Raw genomic sequence first — 12068 nt, forward strand, 5'->3', positions numbered from 1 at the left:
GTTCCCACAAAACAGTAGGTTTCTGGGTTGGTTGGTTTTACTGCTGTGCTCAGTATGTGGACGTCGGGTACCACTTTATCTTGAGTGTGCTCAGGATGTTGACTGCAGCCGGGCATTGCGGTGCGTACCTGCAGTCCCAGTACTTGGGAGCCTGAGGCAGGAGCATCACAGGTTTGAGGACACAGCCTCAGCGAGTAGAAAGACATCAACCTAGTGAGGCCATTTTCAAATAAGAAAAAATACTGCTGGGGTGTAGCTCAAAGGTAGGATGCCTCTGGATTCAACCCCTAGTATCGCCCCCAACAAATTCATTGCTTGCCTGTCCCCTAGAAAGGGCCTGTGCTAATGTGGTTTACCCTAAACTCTGTGGTGGTCATTCAGCTGAGAGGCTGCAGATCAGTGGGGCGAGACCTGAATCATTAGGAGTAAACATGTACTAGGTAAGTGAATGGTTATGGCAGTGCTTTACACACACGCTTCTGATTTGGTGGGGTCTCTCCCAGGCTTCCTCCCCATGAGGTGGGTTATGTTACGACAAATCCATTGTAAGGCCTAAAACTTTTAAGTTGAACCATCATTTTAAGTGGTGTAAGAACTGCCCTAGACAGCAGGGCGTGGTTTTTTTCCTCTTTGCTCCTAATGGCCCCAGTTTTGTATTTTGTCAGACATGGTCTTTGCTTGGTAGTATACATGTCACATCTCAATCTAGGCCTCTGCATTTTCCCTGTTTGTTTCACTTGGAGATGCTGTGTGGACAGACATGAGCAGGCCTAGTGTGCAGGCCTGCTTGGGGCTTAGAGGTGGGGACTGAGTATAGGTCTTGGGGTAGACACTGGCAAGGAGCAGTTGAGGTTGAAAGGGCCCTGTGAGAGGGGGTGCGGGGATTTGTCTTTTGAGTGGGTTAATATTAAACTGGTGGTTAGGAATCTGAAAGCCTTAAAAAGCCCACATGGTGGAAATAAAAATAAAAAAGATACAGGGCTGGGGTTGTGACTTGGAGGTAGAATGCCCTTGGGTTCAATTCCCAGCACTACACACATTTAAAAAAATGCCCTAAAGGGAATAATTCTCAGAAAAATATTGCCCTAAGCTGTGGTTCCATATAGTGCTATTGTCAGTTTTATAGCATTTATTATTATTATTATTATTAATTATTATTATTATTTTGGTCGTACTGGGGTTCCTGGAAACCCCTCTACCTTCGGGCTACACTCCCAGACACCTATTTTTTATATTTTGGAAACAGGGTCTCTTATGCCAGCAAGGCTGGCTTCAAACCTGCATGATCCTCCTGTCTCCGCCTCCCAGGCGCGGGTATTATAAGCGTGCGCCACCACGCCTGGCAATTTTATATCATTTTATAAAGTGTAGGCCTCAGGCTTTAGCACCACTTGGTGACTTGGCCACAGGGTGGCAGTACAGGCTGCTGGAGATGGGTTGGCAGCCCCAGCTCCCCATCGACATGGCCAGGTCTGTGGCCACGGCTGCATGGGCCTCGGGAAGAGTTAGTCTACAGGCCCTGTGGGTGGGCTCTCAACTCTGCTCAGCCCTTCACTCTGCCTGGTGTATCACTAGAGTCAGAGGGAGCAGCCAGCCACTCGTCCATAACCTCTGGGCCAAGCTGCAGGGATGGCTATAGGATCTGCTGACCCCCCAGAGGGTTTGGGCCCAGGCCACATAGTGCTGGGGAAAATCTCCCTGAAGGAGGTGCCTGTCCTATGTAAAGGTTTTTGTACAGATTGAGGAACATTGACTTTCTTTTGATTTTTTTTTTTTTGATGAAAATCCTTGTTTAAATTAAAAGCACCACGTTGTCACGTGACCACACTGATGTTACTAAGTTCAAAGGCTGTCTGTGGCAGGGTGTCTTAAATATCATCACTGTGTTAGCATCTGATCCCTGGTGTGGAAACATGATTGGTCTTCCCCAGCTTGCACATGTGTTTTATAATTTGGAAACAGGGTCTCTTAAGCCAAAAAGGCTGGCTCCAAACCAGCGTGATCCTCCTATCTCCGCCTCCCAAGCACGGGGATTACAAGCGTGCACCACCATGCCTGGCTTGCCCCTTTTTTGATAATAAGGAGTTCATTCTTCATTGTTACAACTTAGTAGTGATTAAGTGAAGCCTTTTAAAGTTGGTAGCTGCTCACGTGTATTCCCTGCTGTCTCACTCGGTGTGCCTGCCCTCTGCTTTGCAGCTGTGAAGGACGACCGGAGAGCCGAGGACAGAACAGCAATGGCAGCCGCAGCTCCCAAGAAAGTTGCCCCTCCAGGCTCCACGCCCAGCAGAGCACCTCCGCCCAGAAGTCTTGTTCTTAAGAAACCTCCTTACACTAACGTGGCAGGAGCCAAGCCGGCCATTAGGAAGTCACCCTCAGGCTTCAAGGGCACCATCCCCAAGAGACCGTGGCTCTCTGCTACCCAGTCAGGCACTTCAGCTGCCAGGCAGGCAGGGCCAGCGCCTGGTGCCATGACAGCTTCTTCCAGAAAGTCACCCAGCTCTACTGCTTTGGTGGGCGCCATCCGGAAGCCGATGGCAGCTTCTGTCCCGGCAGCCTCTCCAGCCCCAGGACGCCTCGGAGCCCAGAGCCCTGCCCCCTCTCAGCCAAATTCACAAATTCGGCAAAATATAAGACGCTCCTTGAAAGAGATTTTGTGGAAAAGGTAGGCCACTCTGTTTCTCGTCTTGTCTTTGAAGTGGGAGATCGTTTGTTTATAATGGCATTTCAAGATTGCCCCACTGTTTCAATATGTAATACATGTATAGGCAATTGGTTTATACAGCTCCTTTCTCTGTTCTGTTCAGAGTCAATGACAGTGATGACTTAATCATGACAGAAAACGAAGTAGGGAGAATCGCCCTCCACATTGAGAAGGAGATGTTCAACCTGTTCCAAGTTACGGACAATCGCTATAAGAGTAAATACCGCAGCATCATGTTCAACCTCAAGGACCCCAAAAACCAGGTTTGGCGCCATCCCATGGTAACACGCGTGACCTGGCCGTGGGTGTCGGCTGGCGCTCTCTCAGTTACCCTTTCCTCACTGGCCCCGCCCCGTTTCACTGGAGTAGCCTCGCTAAACATTGCTGTAGAGTCGCTTCTGCTCACTGTTGGCTCCAAAATGAAGTGAAAATTTTTTATTGTAGAATATGGAGGGGGGCTCCTCCTCCTGGTCTCAACCTTTTTATGCCCTATTTTCTTTCTTCCTTTTTTTTTTGTTTTGTTTGTTTTTTAGTTTTGGTATTGGGGGTGGAGCCCAGAGGTATCTTACCTCCGAGTTACACTCTTAGCCCTATGTTTTATTCTTTATTTTGAAACAGTCTCACTGAGTTGTAGAGGGCCTCCCTAAGTAGCTGAGGCAGGCTGCAAACCACGGTCCTCGTGTCTCAGCCTCCCAAATGCTGGGATTACAAGTGTGCCCCACCACGTCCGGCTTCTGCCCTGTTTTCTTAGCACTCCTATCGCCTAAGGCTTCATTAGGATAATGAGGACCACCGGTGCAGTCCTTGTCACTGGGCTGGCATGGTACTTCCTGCCACCAGCATTATCTTCTGGGATTTTTCTCCTTCACTTCTGAACCCTTTCCTAAGTTTTAGAATCAGGGTCGCATGCTCTGGCTACATCTTGCCATAGTTAGCAGCTTCCTTTAGAAGTATTCTTCCTGCCTTTACTCTGACTTTTCTTTTCTTTTTTTTTTTTGGCTTGTATTCCCAATTGCGCATTACTTTTCTTCCTGAGGAGTTAACTGCATTGTGCCGTGTGCCCTTGCATCCGCTCTTGGCTGGGCAGCCTGTGGCTATTGAGGTAGACAAGGCACACCTCTGAGATGTGTAGCGGAGCAGTGCTTAGATCTGTTCCTGTGAGCATTGTCCTCTGGGAAGACATTTTGTGCTTTTTTTTTTCAATATTGCTCCAAATCAGCAGATACTTACATTTTATGATCAAGTGAATGAAAGACTTTTATTTTATAGGGACTCTTCCATCGTGTTCTGAGGGAAGAAATTTCTTTGGCAAAACTTGTGAGAATGAAGCCGGAAGAACTTGTATCCAAAGAGCTCTCCATGTGGAAAGAAAGGCCAACAAAATCTGTGAGTGCTGAAAGGAGGTGGATGCTCAGGCCACGGAGGTCTAACGTGTCTGAAAGTAAACTAGCATGCTGCTGCATGGGGGGTGTTTTTCTCCTAGAACCCAGGGCTCATTTCTAAGACTCTGTTTTTGTCTTTATTTTAGGTGATAGAGTCTAGAAGTAAGTTGCATAATGAAAGCAAGAAGACTGCCGTTAAGCCAGACGCCATTCCTGACATGGAAGATTCTCCACCAGTATCGGATTCGGATGTGAGCATGTGGGGTCTTCTGGGTTCACAGAGAGACTAAAACTATCCAGTTTCCAATGCTTTCGGTGTTTCAGATTAGCTGGGCGTGGTGGCGCACGCTTGTAATCCCCGTTCTTGGGAGGCTGAGACAGGAGGATCACACGGGTTCGAAGCCAGCCTCAGCTACTTAGTGAGGCTCTCAGCAACTTAGCGAGACCCTGTTTCCAAATAAAGTATAAAAAAGGTCTGGGAGTATAGCCCGGAGGTAGGAAAGCCCCTGGGTTCCACTCTAGTACCACAAAAAGAAGAGAAAAAAAAAAGATTACAGGACTGTAATCTTTCACAAGTAGTTATATTCAGTGGCTCCTAGGAGTTCTTTTTTGGTACTAGGAATTGAACCCGTGGGTGTTCTACTTTTGAGCTATACTGCAGTCCTTTATACTTTTCTTGTGTGTATTTTGTTACTGGCATTGAAACCCAAAGGCGTTCTATTTGGGAGCGACACTCCCAAATCTATTTTTTATTCTTTAGTTTGAAACAGGGTCTCACTGAGTTGCACAGGGCCTAAGTAGCTGAGGCTGTCTGTGAACTGTGAACTGTCTCAGCCTCCCAAATGCTGGGATTATAAAGTGTGCATCACCACGCCCAGCTATACTTTTTTATTTATTTTTATTGGCACTGAGGATTGAATTTAGGGGCATTCTACATGTGAACTATACCCCCAGCCCTTTGGTTTTTGTTGTTTTTTAATTTTTGTTTTGAAATAGTGTCTTACTAGGTTGCTGAAAGTATGAGTTGGTAAGGCTGGTCTTGAGGCTGTGGTCTTCCTGTCTTTGCCTTGGGAATACTGGGATTACAAGCATGTACCACCATGCCTGGCATATTTTTTATTTTGAAACGGTCTCTCCAAGTTGCTGAGGCTGGCTTTGAACTTGTGATCCTACTGTCTCAGCTTGCCCATGTATTGAGATTACAGGAGTGTGCCACCACATCTGGATTTTCTAGTGGTTCTTAACCTCAAGAGATATATTTTCATGCATGCTGTTATTTTGGAGACAGATTTGGAAAAGGAATGACCTACCTTTTCCATCTTTCATCTATAGGAACAGCAAGAATCAGTACGAGCAGCCCCTGAAAAGAATGCCGCGCCTCTTCTTGATGTCTTCAGCAGCATGTTGAAGGATACCACAAGTCAGCACAGGGCTCACCTTTTTGATCTAAACTGTAAAATTTGTACAGGTAAGCATAATTGGGGGTGAAACTTTTTTTATTTGGAAACACAGTCAGTCTCAGGTTGTCAAGAACCTCGCTAAGTTGCCAAGGCTTGCTTTGAACCTGGGGTCCTCCTGTCAGCCTCCCATGTACTGGAATCACAAGCCTCCACACTCGGCCCAAATCACCCTTCTAAAGATGGTTGTTTCCAGCTAACACTCAGACACAGGTTCGGGAGCGTTCCTGGCATCCACAGAGCCCTGCCCTACTCCCGTGTCAGGCTGCTGCTACTCGGGAGCACGTGTCCTCAGGGCGCCTAGGACTGTGGGTTTCTCAGGGTCTCTTGTCACATTCCTCAGGTCAGCTTCCTTCATCAGAAGATGAGCCAGCTCCTAAAAAGCAAAAACTGTCAGCTTCTGCTAAGAAAGAAGACCTAAAGTCCAAGCACGACAACTCTGCATCAGGGCCTGTCCCTGCTTCTGCTGAGGAAGGGAGCGCAGAGACTCCGCCTGAAGCCTCCGCGCCGGACCTGGACAGTGCTCCTCAGCCAGACCCCGAGCAGAAGCAATTTCCCGGGCCTCCAGGAGCTGGCTGTGCCGAGCCCTCTCTGCCGGAAGGCCTTTCTTCTTGCCCAGCCTCCTGTGTGGGCGGAGTGGTTACCACGGTCACCGTGTCCGGCAGGGACCCCAGGACTGCTCTGAGTGGCTCATGCATGGTCACAGCCTCCACAGCAGCCCCCCTAGATACCGGGCATGCAGTGGACACCAGATCAGATGTGCTGAAACCTGTGCTGGCTTCTGTGACAGTGCCCAAGTCTATCCTGGCCAAGCCATCCTCGTCCCCTGACTCCAGGTACTTGTCTATTCCACCGTCACCAAGTTTCAGGTGCGTACCAAGGCAGGGTCAGAACAAACCAAGAATGTGTCATTTCTTTTAGATTCACAAGGGGAAAGTAGATTTGTTATATCCTCAGCTTTTTTTTGGTACTAGGGATGGAACCCAAGGGTGTTCTACTTCCGAGCTATATCCTTTTATTATTTATTTTGAAACAGGGCCTCACTAAGTAGCTAAGGCTGTCCACGAACCACAATCCTCTTTTATTTTTTTATTATTTTTTTGTGTGAGGATGGAACCCAGGGGCATTTGACCTCCGAGCTACACCCCCTGCCCTATTTTTATTCTTTATTTTGAAACCTGGGTCTCACTAAGTAGCTGAGGCCGTCCATGAGCTGTGATCCTCCGGTCTCGGCCTCCCGAATGCTGGGATGACAGGCGTGCCCCCACGCCTGGCTCAGCGTATTTTCTTTAATCAAAATGTCTCCTTAAATCGTTATAATTTAGCCAGGTGTGGTGGCGCACGTCTGTAATATTAGTACTTGGGAGGCTGAGATAGGAGGATCACAGGTTTGAGGACCATCTCAGCAATTTAGTGATGCTCTCAACAACCTAGTGAGACCCTGTTCCAAATAAATGAAATCTGTCTAGAATGGAGCTTGGAGGTAAAATGCTTCTGAGTTCAATTCCCAATACCATACACACAAATCATTATGATTAAAATAGTTAATTGGCAAAAATGAGCTACCATATTTACAGGGATTCACTTCTGTTCCTAGGTATGAAATGTCCATACTTTTGAAATTCATGTTATATAAAATGAGCCTTACATATTTTTTATGGTTTTGTTTTGCAGTGCTGCAGAGTCACGATCACCCACAGAAGGAGATACAACCCTCTTTCTGTCTCGGCTCAGCACCATTTGGAAAGGATTCATTAACATGCAAAGTGTAGCAAAGTTTGTCACTAAGGCATATCCTGTCTCTGGATGTTTTGATTATCTCAGTGAGGTCAGAACCACAAGGGTGTGGGTGTGGGAGTGTGTACACACATTGTGCCAGACTGCTGGTAGATATGTGAGCCCTTCTCGAAGGTAGAGGTGGCGGCGGTGAGCAACAGGTTGAGTGTGAATAGGAGCAGAAATAGAGATGGAAATCAGACATCCCGGTTATCTCTTCAACCTACCACTCAACACGGAACTCTCGCGAGGTAGAGGCAGGTCCTTCCTGCCTCTTGGCCCCTCCCCCTGCGGGGCAGCGGCTCAGACCTTTCATTTACCAAATGAGCATACACTTAGCTTCCAGCACGCAAAGCCTGCCTTATTATGTCTAACCCCAAGGCAGGTCTGTTTTTTAAATTTAATGCAAGTAGCACTGGTAGTCACAGCCATAGTGAGGAGTAGCTAATGAATTTAGTCTAGTGCCTGAACCCCTCTATCCATAAACGCAAACATTAAGATATAGAATAGAGGTGGGTTCATTGGCACATGAGAATTAAACGTCAGCCCCCACAGTTTAAAAAGACCCTGCCTCTAAAAGGGCTGGGAGCTGTATATGGCTGTGCACGCCTATAATCCCAGCACTCGAGAGGCTGAGACAGGAGGAACACAGCCTCAGTAGGCAGTGAGATTTTTATCAACCCAGTGTGACCCTGTTTCCAAATAAATAAAACTGGGCTGTGGCTGTAGCTCAAAGGTAGAATGCCCCTGGGTTCAATTCTCAGTTCTACAGAAAAGAAAACAAAAGGGTTTGGGGTCTAGTTCAGGTAAAGTGCCCCTGGGTTCAGTGCCCAGTACCGTATATACACACAATAAAAAAGGACTGGGAGACTGGGCGTGGTGGCGCACCCTTGTTATCCCAGCACTTGGGAGGCTGAGACAGGAGGACCGCACAGGTTCGAAGCCAGTCTCAGCTACTTAGTGAGGCTCTCAGCAACTTAATGAGGCCCTGTTTCCAAATAAAATATAAAATAGGTCTGGGAGTATATTTTGGAGGTGGAAAAGCCCCCGGGTTCCACCCAGTACCAAAAAAAAAAAAAAAAAAAAAAAGGACTGGGGATGTTGCTCAGTGGTAGGATGCTTCCCTAGCATGTGAGCAGCCTGGAGTTCCATCCCCAGTGCCACAAGAAAGAAAAAACATGGGAATCACTTCTGAATGTAATCACCTTGGCAGAGGGGCTAGCACATTACCTTGGGTTGGTTAATGCCTGATCCTAGGTAGTAATTAACTGGTCGGCATCTAGCCATGGTATTTTTGTACTTCGGGTAGTTCAGTGCCTTGAGATTCTTGCGTGGGTCTCTGAACACTGCAGCTCTGCTGGTTGCTCACTCCAAGCGCTTTTTATCTAGGACTTGCCTGACACAATCCACATTGGTGGGAGGATTGCTCCGAAGACAGTTTGGGATTATGTCGGCAAGCTCAAGTCTTCCGTGTCTAAGGTATCCACTTATAGTATAATTTCTGCAGCAATCGGAGATGGTGTTTAAACACATCTTTTTTTTTTGCCTTCTCGTTTTGATGAGCTAACACTTAAAATATCAACCTGTAACGTACTCGGTATTTAAATGTTAAATTTATAGTTATATTACTATGCTAAGGTGGTATAGTTAAGTAATACAGTAATTGGAGTTTGTTTCTGATTTATTGTAATAATGAGTTTGCAGTTGAGTTTTAGTAAAAAAAAAAAAAATGTAAGCATTGCTTTTCTTATTTTTTCATGACCCAAGAAGATTGGAACTTGGGCATAGCCCAGCTCAGTCTCTCAGCCTGAGTTCCTGAGTAGGCTTTGGTTTTCTGGGAGTCATGTGTTATGTACTGTTTACTTTTGGAGGGCCTGTAGTTTCACATGTCCCACAGAAGGAGACTTCCCATCGCAGCAGCCTTTGGACAGACCCCACATGACCCTTGTGGTTTATGTAGCCTGTTCAGTGACCTGTGTTGTCACATGTGCGGTGAAAGCTGCTGTATCAGGAACTGCTGGCTCACCTTGCACAGACTCTCTGCTGGTATGAGGGTGGGCCCTGTGAGGCTGAGTAGAAGTCATTTAATTTCAAGACTTCTGTCCAGCAGTCTAAAGCTTGAACCTGTATTTTTTTTTTTTTACACTTTCAGTATTTTAACATGCTGGAAAACAGGACTATGGAAGTCAGAATCAGAGCTGCTCAGGCCTCCCACTTTAGGATCTATGTGGGGCTTAGCCACCAGGCTTCCAAGAGGATGCTCGTTTGGGGCATCCAGGGATGACTGCTTTGCCCTGTGCTCTGTTTGCCTTGCAGGAACTCTGTCTGATCCGCTTTCACCCTGCGACAGAGGAGGAAGAGGTCGCCTACATTTCTCTCTACTCCTATTTTAGCAGCCGTGGCCGTTTTGGGGTTGTAGCTAATAACAACAGGCATGTCAAGGACCTCTACTTGATACCACTGAGTGCTAAAGACCCTGTGCCACCCAAACTCTTGCCCTTTGAGGGTCCAGGTAAGCACACACCTTCCCCACCAACACATAACTCTACAAAGTTTCACAAGGCGGTCTGCCGCCCCACCCCTCTCCTCCCCTAATCAGGACTTCACAGGGGCTGGAACTGGGGAGTGAGCAGAGCAGTGTTTGACAGGGGAAACCATCCTTTGGATGTAGCATCATGGTCATAGAATTACTCCCGTTAGTGTAAAAATTGTCTTCTGTAGTTTTAGGCAGAGGCGAAAAGCCCACTGCTTCCAACCAGCCTGTTGCAGCCTTAGACCGATGGTTCTTTCAAATGCTCAGGACCAAAGGCCTGCCTTGAGGAGAGGAGGCTGGAGTGTCCTCAGTCCCTGGAAGGCTCCTTGGTACTGCTCTGCTGGCTCTGGAATGAGCCAGCATTCGAGCGCAGCCTCTTCCCTTCCAGGTATAGTTTTCCCACAGGAATTAGTTCCTGGGAATATGAAAATTTATAATGACATAGAAAAGTGTCTCTCAAAGTAATACCTTTAAATTCTTTGCTTTTGAATCCAAGTGCTTCATTTTTGGCAGACTACTTGGTGCTTGCCCATTCCTTATAATGTGTTGTGTCTAAAGGGTGTTTTATCAATTAATTTTTAAAATTCCAGGTTTGTTCCAAGTTGGTGGGGGGGTTGGTCCAGTGGCATCTAGCTCTTACACCCTTCAACGAAGCTGACCTCAGCAGGAGGATTGGCATCGAGTGCTGGAGTGAGTGTCTCCATGGCCTGAAGTCCCAGAGGCTCTCTCTCACATAACCGCTGCCTTCTGTAGTTTTAGGCATGTCTGCCCCATGCTCCTTGAAGTGCTTTGTCAGAGCGCCTCTGCAGGCCGGGCGCTCAGATGCAGCCCTCGGAACCCCACGCGCACACGCACACGCACACGCACACACACGTGCGCACGCTGTCTCTGCGCGAGAGGGCCATCACCTAACTGGAACCTACCTGAGCGCTTAGCATGGCTCAGCCCGGGCCTGCTTTTTGGAGTAATGTGCCAGTAAAGGTATTGGTTGATAACAATAATTCCAGAGTTAGATATTAATTAGCATGATACATTGTTACTTTAATGCCAGGCACAGTTTGAAAGCAAAATGCTTTAGTGTGTCCTGTCAAGTCCTACATGGGTGAAGCCCTGCAGGAGCCTGGTGGCAGCCATAGGAAAGCGCCAGCCAGCGCTTTGCTACCAGGGGAAGGTGTCCTGTTCTCCGGGAGATGAAGATCGGAAGCTGGCCCTCAGACACCTGTGAAGAACATCCGGTCAGTTGTGAGCATGTGAGCTCATGGGTAGGCGCTAGTGTCCACATACGCTCCCTGTAATACAGACCTGTCTTGCCATGAACACCTTCCAGTTGTGCAGAAAAGAACATTCTACTATAGAAATGTAAGTTGAATCTTGAGCCTCCTCTGCCTAAGGAAGATTTCATCTTCCTTTGCATTCCGCTCCCTACCCCATCTCTAATTTGGCAGTGTCAGATGGAGTGGGATCGGCAGGGGTGAGGAGCACAGCCGGGTAGGTGTGGGTGTCGGGCGCACAGGGCCCTCCGCCGTCCCTACTGAACACAGGTGTTCCCGGAGGCTCCCACAGCATGGCAGTAAGAGGTCAGAGGAGGCCAGCAGAGGAGCAGCCTCCAGTGGGAGCCCAGCAGCCAGCCATGGTGCGTGTGCGGGACAGTGCTTCCAGACGACACGGGTGGGCAGGAGAGCTCGCCTCAGCGCTGAAGTGACGGCCTCGAGCACCCAGCGGCCGCTCAGTGACCGGCCTAGTGCACACCGCACTTGCTCACTATGCAACGCCGCCTGAGGGGACACTCAGAGACCTCAATAAAGAACAAGTATGTTTTGTTAAGATAGGAAGGAGGGGTTTGGGAACATGATCAAATATTGCCTGTGAACGTCTAAGGATTTTTAGTTTAAGGACTATAATAGTACTTTGTCCTCCTGCACCACTGACACGCCCTGTGTGTGTGTGTGTGTGTGCGCACGCGCACATGGTCTGCACACTGGTGCAGCTGTAACCGGGGCCCAGGCAAGCTCATAGCTGGACCTTCCTTACATGCTGATGGCTTGACTTAGCATTTTCTAGACACAGGTGCGTGCGTGTGTATCCTGGTCTGTGGTGTTCGTGTGTGGTATTGTGTGGCAGGCTGGGCTGCAGCCTTTCTCCTGGCTCAGTGTCCCTGTCTGGAGTCTAGTCTGTCGAAGCCTTTGGACAGCTCAGGCCATCTGAGCGCCTGCTGC

At 48.1% G+C, this 12068-nt stretch overlaps 1 protein-coding gene across 1 annotated transcript in view; it reads left to right on the forward strand.

The window, feature by feature from the left end:
- The window catches only part of DIDO1 (death inducer-obliterator 1), a gene marked incomplete at both ends in the record, with an annotated part of 33505 nt that overhangs the window by 12311 nt on the left and 9126 nt on the right, over positions 1 to 12068 (forward strand). The window contains 9 exons of the mRNA XM_080716688.1: positions 2200 to 2665; positions 2808 to 2967; positions 3974 to 4090; positions 4233 to 4337; positions 5419 to 5554; positions 5887 to 6412; positions 7218 to 7371; positions 8709 to 8798; positions 9636 to 9831. Of these exons, the coding sequence (XP_080572814.1) occupies positions 2200 to 2665; positions 2808 to 2967; positions 3974 to 4090; positions 4233 to 4337; positions 5419 to 5554; positions 5887 to 6412; positions 7218 to 7371; positions 8709 to 8798; positions 9636 to 9831 (1950 nt within the window). The remainder of the gene's footprint in view (positions 1 to 2199; positions 2666 to 2807; positions 2968 to 3973; positions 4091 to 4232; positions 4338 to 5418; positions 5555 to 5886; positions 6413 to 7217; positions 7372 to 8708; positions 8799 to 9635; positions 9832 to 12068) is intronic.

This window comes from Muscardinus avellanarius (genome assembly GCF_963383645.1).
Source record: "Muscardinus avellanarius genome assembly, chromosome: 19".
Lineage (NCBI taxonomy): Eukaryota > Metazoa > Chordata > Mammalia > Rodentia > Gliridae > Muscardinus > Muscardinus avellanarius.